Source organism: Corvus kubaryi, unplaced genomic scaffold (assembly GCF_017639235.1).
Source record: "Corvus kubaryi isolate FWS band 111438036 unplaced genomic scaffold, C.kubaryi_AGA036_p1.0 split3-73, whole genome shotgun sequence".
NCBI classification, from domain to species: Eukaryota; Metazoa; Chordata; class Aves; order Passeriformes; family Corvidae; genus Corvus; species Corvus kubaryi.
Genome location: NW_024582091.1, coordinates 44,441,817 through 44,455,972, shown reverse-complemented (window position 1 = coordinate 44,455,972; position 14,156 = coordinate 44,441,817). Strand labels below are relative to the sequence as shown.

The following is a 14,156-nucleotide window of genomic DNA, read 5'->3' as shown; positions in this document are numbered from 1 at the left end:
CTGAAGCAAAGTTTTAAGCAGACCAGCAGTAGACAGAATAGTCTTCCATCAGAGACTGACTCTTGCTTCAACTATGCAAGAAAATGAAAATATAAGTAGAAATAAATATTTCAAACAAGTTTTATTTGGTACTTACATGCTATATATAGTTTTAAAGAAAAACTACATATTTTGGACACTTCAAAATATTGTGGCTATGTACACGGAAAACTAAAGAAAGCAAGAAAGGAACCCAATTCATTTTACTGTGTCACAAGTTACTAGTGAAAGCACTCTGACTGAATGGCTGTTTTTTCCCTTCCATAAATATTCTGGCAGATGAAGTCTCTTTCATTTTATTTCCATTGCTTTTATCGCATCTCCTCTATAAGATGAACACTTGGCAGCAGCAGAAATTTCTTCAAAAATTCTTCGGCTTTTGTCTCAGACGATTTCTTCTGCTAGCACAGACTTTCTGCACAGCTTCCTAGAGGCCTCGCTCAGTGCTCACTAAAGGCAAGTGCAGGAATCTTAATGGTAGATTCTCTGTTAGCAGGAGCTGAGAGCCCATGAACCTCCATTTCCCCTACCCAAGGATCTTCTCACTGATTCAGACAGCAGTGCCTCAAGCCTTCAGTGATGCTTCAAACTCAAATACCCAGAGCAAGCTTTGCCTCCAACAGCATTGTTTAGCAAAGCACAAAAATGTGCAAGATTTTACAGTTCTGCACAACAGCAACCAAAAGTGTGGGATGAAGCAATGAATGACAGTAGAAATCAGCATCAAACTAAAGAGAAAGCAACCTGCATCGTTCCTCTTACCACTCAAACCGCACTGCTTTATAAAAACCACACACTACATAAAAAGCACAAACAATGACCATTTTCCATTTGCTCTGAAACGAGCAAATCCCAAAAGTCCCAAAACCTGCATCATCATCCGAAACTCAAATATCCCAGGTTTCACACAGTCTTCAATAGTCTGATAAGGCAAAGGAAAAGTCTTCCATCATTGGGAACAGCAGCAATTTACAGGACTCAGAACAAGGTATTTCCTTGTATGTGTGTGCACACGTGTGCACATATGCATACACATCTTTTATAGTATTGTGAACATGGATGTAACTAAAAAAAAAATCAAGTTTGCTGTATCTTTTTACCACATTTGTCTAATTTATTCAATTAAATTTCTGTACTGAGCAAAATTCATAAATACATCATCTAGGAGAACAATAGGTTTTCCTCTTGTCCATGAAAAAATAATGCTTTCAAATTTTCACATTTTAAAACCTGTCTTGTTTTGTGTTTTTAGAGAAAATGTGAGAAGATCATAGTGACGTCTCAATTTACAGAATGTCCCTGTAGGAATTACATTTACAAGAACCTGATACAGAAGCCTATAGTGTGCCCCCATAATTAGAGTTCTCTGCAATAACATTTAAACCAACAGGTTTAAATAAAACACCCCATTAACTCTACTTGTAGAGCAATGAGGCATTTATTTTTCAAGTATTAGAACCACAAAGTGTAAAAGATTCTTTGCCAATTTTAAAATTATGCCTTTTAAACCAATACCCACCTTTTTAAAAAAACAAAAAAAATCAGTCCCACCACCCAAATCAGCCCATTACTTTCAGATTCCAGTGTCTTGTGTCTTAAGGAATGCAGAAATATTCATTTACTAACAAAAGAAGCTTGTTGGAAATAGCCATATTAAGTAACGCACGTGAAGCATGATTTTTTCTAGTGATGAAAGCTATTAGAATGGTGATCCAAGTCTATTCCTCTCATTTCTTCTGCTGGTTTTACTAAAGTCCTTCCAAAAAAGATACTCAAGAAATCTTAAAAAAACTGGAGAGAAAAAATAAAACACTCCTTCATTGCATGGAAGAAACTCCACTGACTGCAGAGATGCTCATATCACCTTTGGTTCTTCAGAAGAAACAATCAGATCACTTCTAAAAGAGAAGGTAAAAATGACAGGTCAGAGTGGCAATTCTTACTTCAAAATGTTATGTGCTTATGCAATTATTTTACTGTAAGATGATTTTCATTGCATTTTTAGGCCAGAGAAAAATAAAGTGCTATCCAATTTAATTTGCTAGATTAGTATTTGTTTACCAAACATTCTTGAAAAGTTATGATATACTTCAGAAAAATCCAGTGTCCTGCAAACCATCCCTCCATGCCTGCAAGAACTTAATGAGGAAAGCACATCCAGAATTTCAAAAAGTAGTTTGTAAAAAGTAGTAGCTCCCCTTCTGCATGTGCGTGTCAAGCACTGCACTTGCAAAACTGGAACCCAGTGGCTGATCATAAGGCCAGAACAACAGCTGTCACCTATCACTTCTGTGTGAAAGTACATGCCAAACCTTTCCAAGCAACCTCAAATGGCAGAAAGTAAAATATATGTGAGAAGCCCTCCTCCAGGAAAAGATAAGGCCTCAGCACCTTTTGCACTGCATCTATATGTGTTTGGCATACATAGCTTTACAAAGAGGACATGTGTCCCCAAATAATGTGGAGTTTAAAAATGCTTAAATGAATCAACTTATATTAATTGAGAGCTCTGGGACCTCTGTCAATTACAACACATTACAAGTGTTAGTGAACCACAGCAAACCTACCTGCTGTTTGATGTGTTTGAACACTATCTACCTGAGGCAAGAGAGTCCCCTTATCTTCAAAGGCTAGAATAGGATTCAAAGGAATTTCGGGACTATTGTTTCCATCATTGTTCATAGCATCCAGCCGGGATGGTTTAGAACCAAGAGGCAGGTTCATGATCTCTTCAAAGTTATCATTCTGCATAGACATTCCATTTTCATTTGCGTTTTTCTCTGGATTGAGATTGCTGAAAGAGAAACATAGAAATTTTTCCTTAATACTTTATCTAGAACAGAAATTTAGTCATCCTCAAAGCTATAGTACAAATGTAAGAGAAGTCTGCCTCAATCCCAAGCATTCTTTTAGCCAGAGAAAACAAAACTATGCTTCTACAAGAGTAGGAAGTACTCTTTTCACAGCCAAGTACTTGGTATTCCTTCCCTCAAACCCACGGGATAGTAGTTACTTTTGGCTACATGAGAGCCAGAACTACAGGGTGCTCTGTGGCCACCTCAGTCTGAGAAGTGACTGCAGCACCACCACTACCTGGAACCCTGCACATAATGCAATTTACAGCCTCTAACATCTTTTTCAGATCTCATAGTCTTTGTTGTACCCTTCCTCTTATTGCAAATCAATGTGATTGCCCTTAGATAAGATCACTGTAATTTTTATTATTTCTTGGATCACCTCCTGCCACCAGTTCTGGAGCAGCCTCTTCTATATGCCACTTACCCAGAGAAAAAACTCCCTTGTCAGTGCAGTGCTCCTTTCAGTCCCTCCTCCCAGACAAGCTCTGAGGGTTTATTTCCAAGACACTACGCAGCTCCACATTTCTCCTGTTGATCATGTCCAAGCCAAAAGCGCCTCCCTCCCTCCTCCTGTCAATCTGCACTTTCATTTCCCATCTCCCACATGACAGAGATGCCTTATGAGCGAGCTCTTGTACATCTCCCCCAGTCAAGAGCAGCACAAGCACAGACACTCTGCTGTTGCACGTACTCTCCCCTGATGATACTTGCTCATGTCTTGCATGACTCTCCCAACCCCTTTATTAGGTGCTGCAATTGCCAAATCCCTCTCACTCTGCAGATGGCATGTCCTATCCTGCCAGAGGGGAGAAATTAAGATGCTACTTCAGTGAACAGGATGAAAGTAATGGGACCTTAAGCTCCTCAAGTAAGAGCTTGTACTCAACAAATACTCAAAAATCTTATGATCTTTCACAGGTGCTTCTTAAGGTCCTGAACAGTTAGATCCTGACAACCTTGAGTACCTATTCCCTATTTGGACCACATCATAAGTGTTCAGGTTGTTTGGAAATGTTTCAGTCACAAAGGCTCAGATGCAATTTTCCTAGATTGAAACTTGGCTATCAATTTCCTTCGGCCATTTCTCAGTAGGTGGCTTGGTTTCACAGGCTAATTTTCTCCTTACAGCACATTTACTAGTCTTAAAAAGAAACCTGCTTATAATTGGCATACAGTATATTTTCATTTGCTGGCTTCTTTGTGTTTACAACTCTGCACCAACAATTAAAGAATTGTTTTACAGTATTCCCCAAGAGACAGAAAACAATCATTGCTCTTTTGAAAGTGGCAATGCTTTATCCAAAGCCCAGATTTCCTGTGAGAATCACATGCTGCTGTTCATATCAAGCCTTCCCAGTTCTTTCTCAGAAAGGCACTCCTTTTTTTTCAACTGTGGATATGCTGGGCAAATTTCAAAGTGAAAAATATGTTTCACTGCATTGAATTTGGGAGCAGACACAGAAACCCTGCTGGCTGCCTGGAGAGCTCCTAAACCACATCTGCAAGACAAAGAGCAGAATCTGTGAAATGCTTTAGGTCTATTAAAACCTGCTCTGTAATGTACAGTCATTAGGTTATTATTCACTATAAAGTATCCTATTACTTATTTTATCCCGATCTACTGCCAATAACCGTACTAGAGCTAGGATAACATGCCAAGTTTGATGAATGGGGTAAGCAAGAGGTACGAAGAGAGCAACTGCTCATTCAGATAAATTAAACAGCACGGTAGTTCAACAAGTATTAGAGCAATGAAGAAGCTTCTTGCTTCTGCAAACAGAATTTTTCTACCCAATTTATCAGCTGACAATGAAAAAATAATTCTTCATATTTAGTATTTGTCATTGCACTGCCAGTATTACACACAGAGTTAGATCAGGATTCATTCAGACTTGAACGATGCCTTTTGAGACAGAGGAGTCTCTGCAATCACAAACAAGGTACAGAAAAGGAAATCAGGACTATAAATACTCTAAATTTTGTGGTATAAAATCTTTTAGATTCTATGCTGCTTGATCCACCTAATTGCTAGAGGAGCAAATTTAGACAAAACAAAGGAGAAAATAGAACAGTGGAATTAATTTCCACTGGACATCTTAGAGGCCACAAGCTCAAAAGAAGATTAGATAAATTCCTAGGAGATTGGTATGCCCTCCAGCTTCTGGTAATTAGCAGCTTAGGGACTCCTTGAGCCTATGGTTGCATTTGGACCACAATGCTTAGCAACCCTTCATTGGCCAGAGGATCTCCTGGTAATTACGTTTTTTTCCCCCTTTACATTGTACTACAGGCCATTAAAGCAAAGAACACAAAAAAATAAAAAAGGGCTTTTGACCTGCTACAGCTGTTCTTTCTGTCTTATGTTACATTCTTAATGTTGTCTAAGTGTCTAATGCAACACCAGAGATGTCCTTTTCAGGCATACAATTCTGCAGAAAGAACTGGATAATTTTGGCATTCTAATATATTCCATAAGTATGCTTGTAGCAAGACACTTATGTAATAGAGGGGGAAAAAAAAGTTGCCTGAGTTGTTCAGAGTGCATTTCCAAACATAACAATCTTGCAAGCATCTGAAGGACATCTCCATGGCAGCTGAAAAGCATCTCTGCGGCTTCAGACCAGGACACATCAATATTAACAAGATAGACTGGAAGATGTTGAGAAAAAAGAAGCCAGTTTACTTAAAGGAACTGGAACATCCAAAAAATTTACAATTACTGAAAATGATATCTGTTGTAGATAATTTTAGCCAAAACTCTATGTAGCCACAGATTGAAATTAGAATTACAAGAGACTAAAAATAAAGAAAGAAGGCCAGAATTCAGTATATCTGTTTCTCACCATTCATCGGAAAGCATCACTGAATAGGAAAAAATAAAATACAGACTTGCAGGCCTTTGAAAAATGCCAAAATATCTTCACAGCTGGTATTTCTGATCTGAAGGACAATGTCAGTCACCTCATTTATCGAGAGGATTTTTGCAGAGGAGACATAGATAGACATTAACAGCAAAACGGACGCCAGACTTTTGGATGATAAATGGTGCTTATTTTTAATCTACTGAGACAACAGCACTGAAACCAGCCAGCAATAAGGAGTTTTCTTTTCCAGGACAAGATATGAAGGCAATCACCCAGACCAACTGTATATTTCTAAAAACTGGTTATCTAACCTACCCAGAGACCCAACTCCATGCACACAGGATGGAGACATGAGGTGACCTGTGCTCATTTTTGCACTGCATTGCAAGTGTTTGTAGGAAACAGCACAGAAAAGAGGAATTACAGAGTAAGTACCATAAGGAAAGTACTGTCAACATAAACCACAGTACTGAAATAACTTTTTCTAAGAAGTAGCAGACACGATCTATCATGGGCAAAGAATTAGAGAATGGAGTACAAGCAAAAATCTGCAAGTGGGCTATGGATTAGGCAGCTGTAGGATTCTGCATCACACTGTCCGCTCACCCACACAAGCACATGACACAAGTTCCCCAGGTAACAGCTTTTTAACTTCTGGTCAGAAATCTCAGCACTCTTGCCCTTAAAAAATGATGAAGTCTTTTTCAGACAAAAGCCAGATCTTGCTGAGGGCTGATTATGAGTGAGGTGCTCACTCAGGAGACAACTTGCACCCACTGCCCCTGTGTGTGCTACCATGTCAGGTGTATCTGGCTGCCAGACAACCACAGCACACAAGATGCAGTAGCAGTGGTGTTGGCACCTGTGGCTTTTACCATGTGACAAAATCTATGGGACACTACCAAGTGCTTCAGGCTTCACCTTCCCGGTCACTGTGGATGCACCTCTGAAGCAGACACATTCCAACCTGGCATGCCAGTTCTCCCTTCTACAACCTTACATGCTCTTCCTACTTTTGTCAGTGTTCTTTGATCTCATTTATTCGTTCTTCACTGTGGGCATTCTGAGGTTCCTTCCACACAGATTATAATGGTAGAGGACAGCACTCATTAGCGTGGCACATTTTGTATTTCAAACATCAAGGTGCTTGTAAGGCTGGGAGTGATTAACATTTTAATAGCTGCCCAAGACAATTATGAGGCAGCTCATCCAATGTAGCTCAGTGTCACTGACAGAACTTCCCTCAGCAGGAGCATCCTTGTCAGCATGACAGCAGGCTGAGATCCCCCAGGCATATGGAGGGATCGAGAAAGGGCAAATTCCTCCTTCAATTAGTGCCAATCACACCCTGAAGCTGTGTCCATTACAGACTGCACAATGGCTTCCCACATTCAAGTTTTTCCATGCATATTCTGGCACTACCTGCATAAAACATGAAAGGACTGTGAGATTATTTGGCTTTCTGCATCACTAAAATTAAAATAACTGACAGCTCATGCTTATGTAACAGATGTCACTCGGTTCAATACTGAGGTTTCAAGTGTTTCAACAATTTCTCAAAGTCTGAGTGACTTGCTTCATGGCTACAGAGAGCTCCCAACATACAATATCTGCCTCCCCAAATACTCCTTATGAGGAACAAAGCTGTTTTCTTAAAAAGCATAACCAAAGCGACTAGTCCTGTATCTCACACAAAGGACATATCTACAGCAACACTTGCTAATACTTCAAGCAGTTCAGAAATCAAAACAACTAGGCTGAAAGCACAGTAGTCATTATTCCAATTAAGAAAATCACCAGTACAAGCCCAGAGTGGGTTTTACAAAGCTTAATTCAGGGAAAGGAACGGAAAAAATTTCCCTTTCCATTAAGTTTCAATAAATGTAATAATTGCTGGCGAACACACTTTGTTCCAAACACTGCAAAGAACATGCTCCATTTTTTTTTTAGATTTTTCCCTATCAGTTAGCAAAAATCAGTTACTGTTATTTGAAATATGATAAAGCTCTTTTCTGAACACAGGACAAGATAAAAACCAGGAAACAAGGCAGATTGAACAGCTGCCTCTTATTTAGTTAATGAACACATGGATCTGAATATAATTTATTACTCTAGTAGCCCTCATCCTCCAAACACTTCCCCTGACACTCGGCAATGTTTTACCTGTCCACATTTATGGGGGGCTGGTTTGGAGCCACCACGCGCGTGCAGGCGGCCGGAGTCCCATTGTGCGGAGGTGGCACTGCGTGCTGGAGCTGAGGCCCTGCTGCAGGCTCCAAGGGAGAGGCAGGACTGGCTGCGACTGGACAGAGAAAACAGGCTTTCATAAAACCAAGCAGCAGCATCTACCCTGTAGGTCAGGGTAAAATATTTTCTACAAAAGCCAGCAAAGCCAAGGCGAGTTACAGTTTTAAAAAATACACGGTTCCCACCCCCCTCCCCTCTCTCTCTACCCAACCCTATCTCCTTTGTCGAGTTTTTGGGCACATAAACCCTTTTTCAGGTCCAAACTAAATGTCACAGATTTCAAAGCCATAGCTTTGTGAACAAAAATAAACATTTTACAGTCATATGCACAATTCCAACACATAAGGCAGTGGGCAAAAGAGGCTGGTATCTGATAGAATGTTATGCTAGCACTTTTCAAGCAGCAATAGAGAATGGAATAGAACAACACTGGGACATTACTAATTCCATACATTGGTATTTCTTGATTCCAGTAACTCAAAAAGAAATCAAGAAATAAAATCTCCATTGGGAAGGATACTTCTTTAAATAAGTACCAAATTACTACTCTAAAACATTGCAGAGAGCTACATAAAATTAGGTTATCTGTGTCCCTCATGCTGAGACCACGTGATACGTGTTTCTAGCCTGCCTCCTGGTTTCCTTTTAAAGTACAACTACAGCCTTCTGCATTGTATCTAGAGTCCCTCTAATTCATACACAAGTCAGTAAAAGGACACAACTGCACCCCACCCATTCTAACATCTGCTACAGTAATTGCAAGGACTATTCAGTATTCATAGGCTTGGACACATTTATACCCATTACCCAAAACCTCATCTGAGAAGCCCCTCCTTCAGCTGCTCTGTTTTGCTGTACTCTAAATGTTTGGGCTGAAGACTTCTATACCGAATGTATTAGTCTGATCTTTGGCAAGTTTTTATATGGAAGATACTGGAAATAGAGGTTTCTGTGCTTCTACAAATGGAATAATAGGAAAATATATTTGCTTTATGATTTAAAGGGAAAAAGCAGAAGCAAAAGTTGTTCTGCTTTAGAAATGCGAAAGAACCTCCTATTTTGAAGCAGAGGCCAAACAAATGACCAAAAGGTGATGGATTTTTTCATTGTATGATTTGGCCATTCCCACAAAGGTCTCCTCAGGTTTCGGCAAAGAGTAAGACTTAAGAAAAAAATTTTAAAACAATCTATTTGTGGATAGTCAGAGGTCTGTTAAAGTGCAATATGAAAACTCATGTGGCCAGAATGTGCCCATTAATCCATACCTTTAACTCAGTGGCATATATAGATAATGAAAAGCCAAACAGTAGAGCAGCCCTGAGGCTGAGAGCAGTTTTCTCTTTATTCAGTCACTCAAGGACTCCAGCCTTCCCTTGGGCCTAGGGAAATGGAGATCCAAAGTCTCCTCTGCCTTAGGAAACTGATAGAAGACTACTTCTATTTCTAGAGGGAAAACACTAGCCAAAGGTTATGGAGCCCTTTATAGTTTCAGGAATTATTTAAATGGTTTATAACACCTTCAACAATACCCACAGACAAAGACGGCATCCCAGATGAATCCTGTATTAGTAGCTTGCAAACTTTTTGACCCAAGATACTATGTAAACAAATAACAAACACATGTAATGAAATCTGCATTAAAAGGTTTCCTGACAGTGCTAATTATAGTGTTCACTTTAAACATCAAGAAAAAAATCATCCATCAGCCAGTGCTGCTATCTTCCCTGTTACTCAACCCAAATACAAAGGAGAAAAAGATTAATGTCATTTAATTTGTTATGCTACAATAGGATAAGCCATTTGATAGCGTGACTTCAGTAGCTTTAAACAGTGCTAATTCACACCTGGCGATTGTTGAATATAAGCTATATTTTCTTTTTCTTCCTTTATTATAAGTATTAAAGTCTTATATAGAAGATTGCCTAAAAAGAAATAAAGATAGACAGAATGGAGTAGAAGGAAAGCATAAGAGTGTGGGTGTGACAAGAAGACTAAGCTTTTGTAGTAGCTCAATTTTGTCAAAAAAAGAAATAAAGACCAAGTGAATAAGGCAGCAGGTGTGGAAGAAAGAAGTCACAGGGAGATGTTTAGAACAATGAACACTTTGTTTTGATGACTAAGAAGAAATAATCTTTTAAGCAAGTGAAGTAAATCTGCAACAACCACATCTGAAATAATATAAGAAAGAAACTGTAGAATTGGTTTCTTTTGTGATCTGAAGCACAAAATAGTTTCCTTTCACTTTATAAATAATTAAACTTGTTAAGAAAATTCCTTTTGCTAAACACCAATGTGACAAAGTTGCTAAAACATTGGACTCATTTAGTAATGGCTAACTACCTATACAGAAAGGCTGAATAATTTATGTCTGCTAAGATTTCATTTATACTCCTCTCATAGTTTACTGCAATTAGCATGCCAAGTTTCAGAACTGTTTCTCAACTCCCTGTGCTCAGTAGGCACTTATTCACCTATTGTGCTCAGGGCACAGTTAAACACAATACCTGCTTCTCCAGTGATATTTGCCTTTGCTATATGTCCATTTTGCTGGTCATTGGGTTTCTACAAAGGAAGCACAGTTTTGCAAATTAAAAATGGCACTAGGGAAAAAAAACTGAAATGTGTTCAATATTTACATGTGTTGAATAGCAGCACTGACCTTATCTACAGCTTCTACACGCCTAGTTCTCTTCATGATCTCCTCAAGCCTCTACAATGAAATGTAAAGGGGTAAAATAATATTTGCTGGCATTAATTTGAATATCTTTCTCCCAAACCACAACTGCTTGTCATTTATCAGCTGTATCTGTTTATTGCAAAAAAGATGAATTATTCATTACTGTTGGCAATATTCTCTTCATTGTCACATCAGGCCAATGAGGACTGCAACTTTTATGAGAGCACATTTATATAATTTACTTCCTACTGCAAAGGTGGAAACAGACTGCTAAGGCAAAACCAATCACAGTTTCTCTTCATGGACTGAGTTACCTTCTTCCTTTCCAAGCGCTCTTGCTCTTCTCTTTGGAAATGCTTTTCACGTTCTAATCGAATCCGCTCTGCCTCTTCCCGCAGGCGAGCTTCCTCTTCTTTCTACATTGGTGGTAAAAGAAAAAGAAGCGGGGAATAATTTACTATTTGAGGACAGTTTTATACTCTATGCTTAATTATGCATATCTACAACACCCTGAAAAGACACTTTTGAGGTTTACAAGTCACCAAAAATCTTGTCAGGTGGAATTGCACATTTCTTGATTAATCTCCATGTTTTGCATAGCATTAGGAGAGTGGAACTTAACAGTGGACATCATGTTTGGTTCTGTGCCTGTTCCAGAGCACACCAGATAACAAATAAGGAATAAATTTTCTAGCCTTCAGCATTAAAACAGCATCCAGAAAAATATTAGAGAGATCCACGCTTTGCGTGGTGGATGTTCTCGAGAGTAAAACAAATGCAGTAGAATGCTTTGTTTGGCCAACAGAGTAACTGTTTAATGAGATCAAGGGCAAACAGCCACAGGCCTGTTTGCACAAACTTTCCATTCCTGCTTTTTTAATTAAATGCAAAATTTGTCTGGAGTATACTGTAGAGGGGCCTTGCTCCCTGACAGTGACACTGTTGTATGATGGAACTACTACAACCGATCATTTGTTGCATCTGTAACATCCAAAAAAGCCTTGACCGTGTGCTATTTCTGAGTGCTGAGTTAAGCCTCAGTTTAACATTTCAAAGAAAGTAGCACACATCTTCTGAAAAAGGCGAATGGAGCTTCTCAGCCATATTCACTAACACAATCCTTTATCATCAATCCTTTTATTATCAGAATCATACATTTACACACCAGAAGAAAACCTCGTGTCTACAAGGCAAATTGAAGTGTTGGATTGTGGAAGAATAAAGCACATGCAAGAAGTAAGAGGACATGTGAGAAGAGAAGAATCCTATCTAGAATGCTTACCACAGCCTCTCCTGAAGTCAGTCATTACGTCCATCAAAAATGAAAGTACTTGAAAAACTTAATTTTCATTTATTTACTCTTATGTCTTTTGACTAGCTACTCTGATTTCAGGAAGACTGTGCCACATAAAGGCTCTCCTTGGTTTGATTAAATCTCCCCCTTCCCACCAGTCCCAAAAGCAGTATTTGGCACAGGATTAGAACTTAGCAGTACTGTATCTCTAACACAGTGAATAGTTATCTTTGCATCTGGACTTTCTATATCTGTTGGGACAAAGAATTCTCTGGTATAACAGCATTTATCGAAATTCCCCAATACAACTGTATTGATTTTTTTTCATCACAATTTATGAGGAGTAAGAAAGGATTTGTTCTAAATACATTGTAAAGGGAGAGGGAAAAAACCAAACCAAAGCTCAACTCCCTATCCCATGTTTTTGTCAAGTAGAAATACCTCTACTCTTTGAACTACTCTATGGAATGAACTCTGTCCCAACACCTTTCAGATAGAATTTAAATTTTAGATATTGCTCTAATTTAGGTGCTGTGTAAGAGGTGCTGCTTCACCCACTTCACTGTCAACTAGATTGGGCCAGAAATTCCAAGAGGGAAGCATACTTGTTTCTGAATGCGCTCCATCTCTTCTTTCTCCTTCTGCTCCCTCTCTTCTGCCTGGCGGCGCAGCCGTTCCTCCTTTTCCCGCTCCTCTGCATCCTTCCTTTGTTTCTCTGCTTCTTGTCTGCGAGCTTCCTCCTCTTCCCGGCGAGCTCTTTCTTCAGCTATCCTCTGTGACAACTCTTCTTTCTTTTGCCTGCAATCATTAAATAAGCATAAGAGAAACAGGTAATAAAAGTAGGGGAAAAAGCCAAACCACCAGATTCCTGACCCAGCACTGCTATCCCAACTGGATGAAGGATGTACTGCTGTCTTATTCCTAAGTTGTTCTGCTTCCCATAGGGACCAAACATGAAGCCCGATGGAATACAAAAAACTTTGCAATGCAACACCAATACTCCTCCAGCATACATCTGCCTGATCTATGACTCACATACTTTCTCAATCAGAAATAGTATCTTTGATTAATATATTTTGCAAAACACTCCTTTTTGCTATTTCATATAATCATATTTTGAAATAGTATGCATTTTTGGCACCCATCTCACCTCATGGCAAAGATTAAGAAAAAGTATCTAATTCTGCTGGTTTTTGAAGGTTACTTCCTAACCTTACTAATGGCCCCTCATCCTTGTATTATGGAGTGAGTAGCTTTTCCTCTTAACCTTTGATGTTTCCCAAATTATTTAGGAATTTTTACCCTATCTTCCCAGCTGAAGAATCCTCACCTGTTTAGTTGATTTTCATATGGGAACTGTATGGTACTTGTGATCTTCCTTGATGTCTGTCTGCACTTAATTTTCTAGTTTTACTGATTTTACTATCTTGAAAAAATATAAAACTCAACATTCAAAATGTAGATTTATCTTGATTAGTTCAGAATGACATTTTCATTTTGTTCTTGTTTTCTTTTAACTTGTAACAGTTCATTTACTTTGTCAACTGTGACTCACCTGATACTTTCATATATTCAACCCCAGACAAGATCTCTTCCCTCAGAAATAATTTGGCCAGAGACCACCAACACAGGAGTCAAGTTAGGATTATTTCCTATACACATTCCTTTATGCTTATCAGTACAGCAATCCAGCTTCCATTTTGTATCTCAGCAACGTAAGATATGTCTCAGCCTGTTCACAACTGACATCTCACTGAAGACCAACATCATCTCACTGGCCTCAACTCCTTTCAATTTCTTTTATGAAGGCACTGCACAGACACTGGAAACTCCTTTCACTGTGAAAGCTGATTATTTTTTACTTTTTATTTTTGATCTTTCAGTCCTAGTATATATTCACCATATTACTCTTATACCACAGCAGCTTTTTTTCTTTAAAACTCTTTTTGAGAGTGTTGGTATTGTGAGCCTTTTGGAAAGCCAGGATATTCTAACTGGTTCTGCCTTGTTCCTATCAGCAAAGTGGTTAAAGAAGTCCAACAAATTCCAGAGATATGGTAGCCCTCTAAAAAGCACTCAACTTGTGCTGTAGCCACAGTCGTAAGTATCCAGAAGGGCTACTCATTTGCTAATAGGAAGTGAGATGCAACATCAATTACCCTCTAAAACTGTTGGGA

General features: G+C 38.9%; 1 protein-coding gene across 12 annotated transcripts in view; it reads right to left on the bottom strand.

Moving 5' to 3' along the window:
* Positions 1-102: 102 nt before the first annotated feature.
* The window catches only part of MAP7 (microtubule associated protein 7), a 111,712-nt gene continuing 97,658 nt past the window's right edge, over positions 103-14,156 (bottom strand). For 11 of the 12 annotated variants that reach the window (XM_042017448.1, XM_042017444.1, XM_042017446.1 and 8 more), the window contains 7 exons: positions 12,585-12,777; positions 11,000-11,101; positions 10,668-10,718; positions 10,513-10,570; positions 7,925-8,063; positions 2,607-2,833; positions 103-1,937 (listed from right to left, as the gene is read on the bottom strand). In XM_042017448.1, coding sequence (XP_041873382.1) covers positions 1,927-1,937; positions 2,607-2,833; positions 7,925-8,063; positions 10,513-10,570; positions 10,668-10,718; positions 11,000-11,101; positions 12,585-12,777 — 781 coding nt within the window. In that variant the 3' untranslated portion in view covers positions 103-1,926. Of the gene's footprint in view, positions 1,938-2,606; positions 7,184-7,924; positions 8,064-10,512; positions 10,571-10,667; positions 10,719-10,999; positions 11,102-12,584; positions 12,778-14,156 lie in introns of those variants that run through there. The other variant, XM_042017456.1, reaches the window with a different exon arrangement.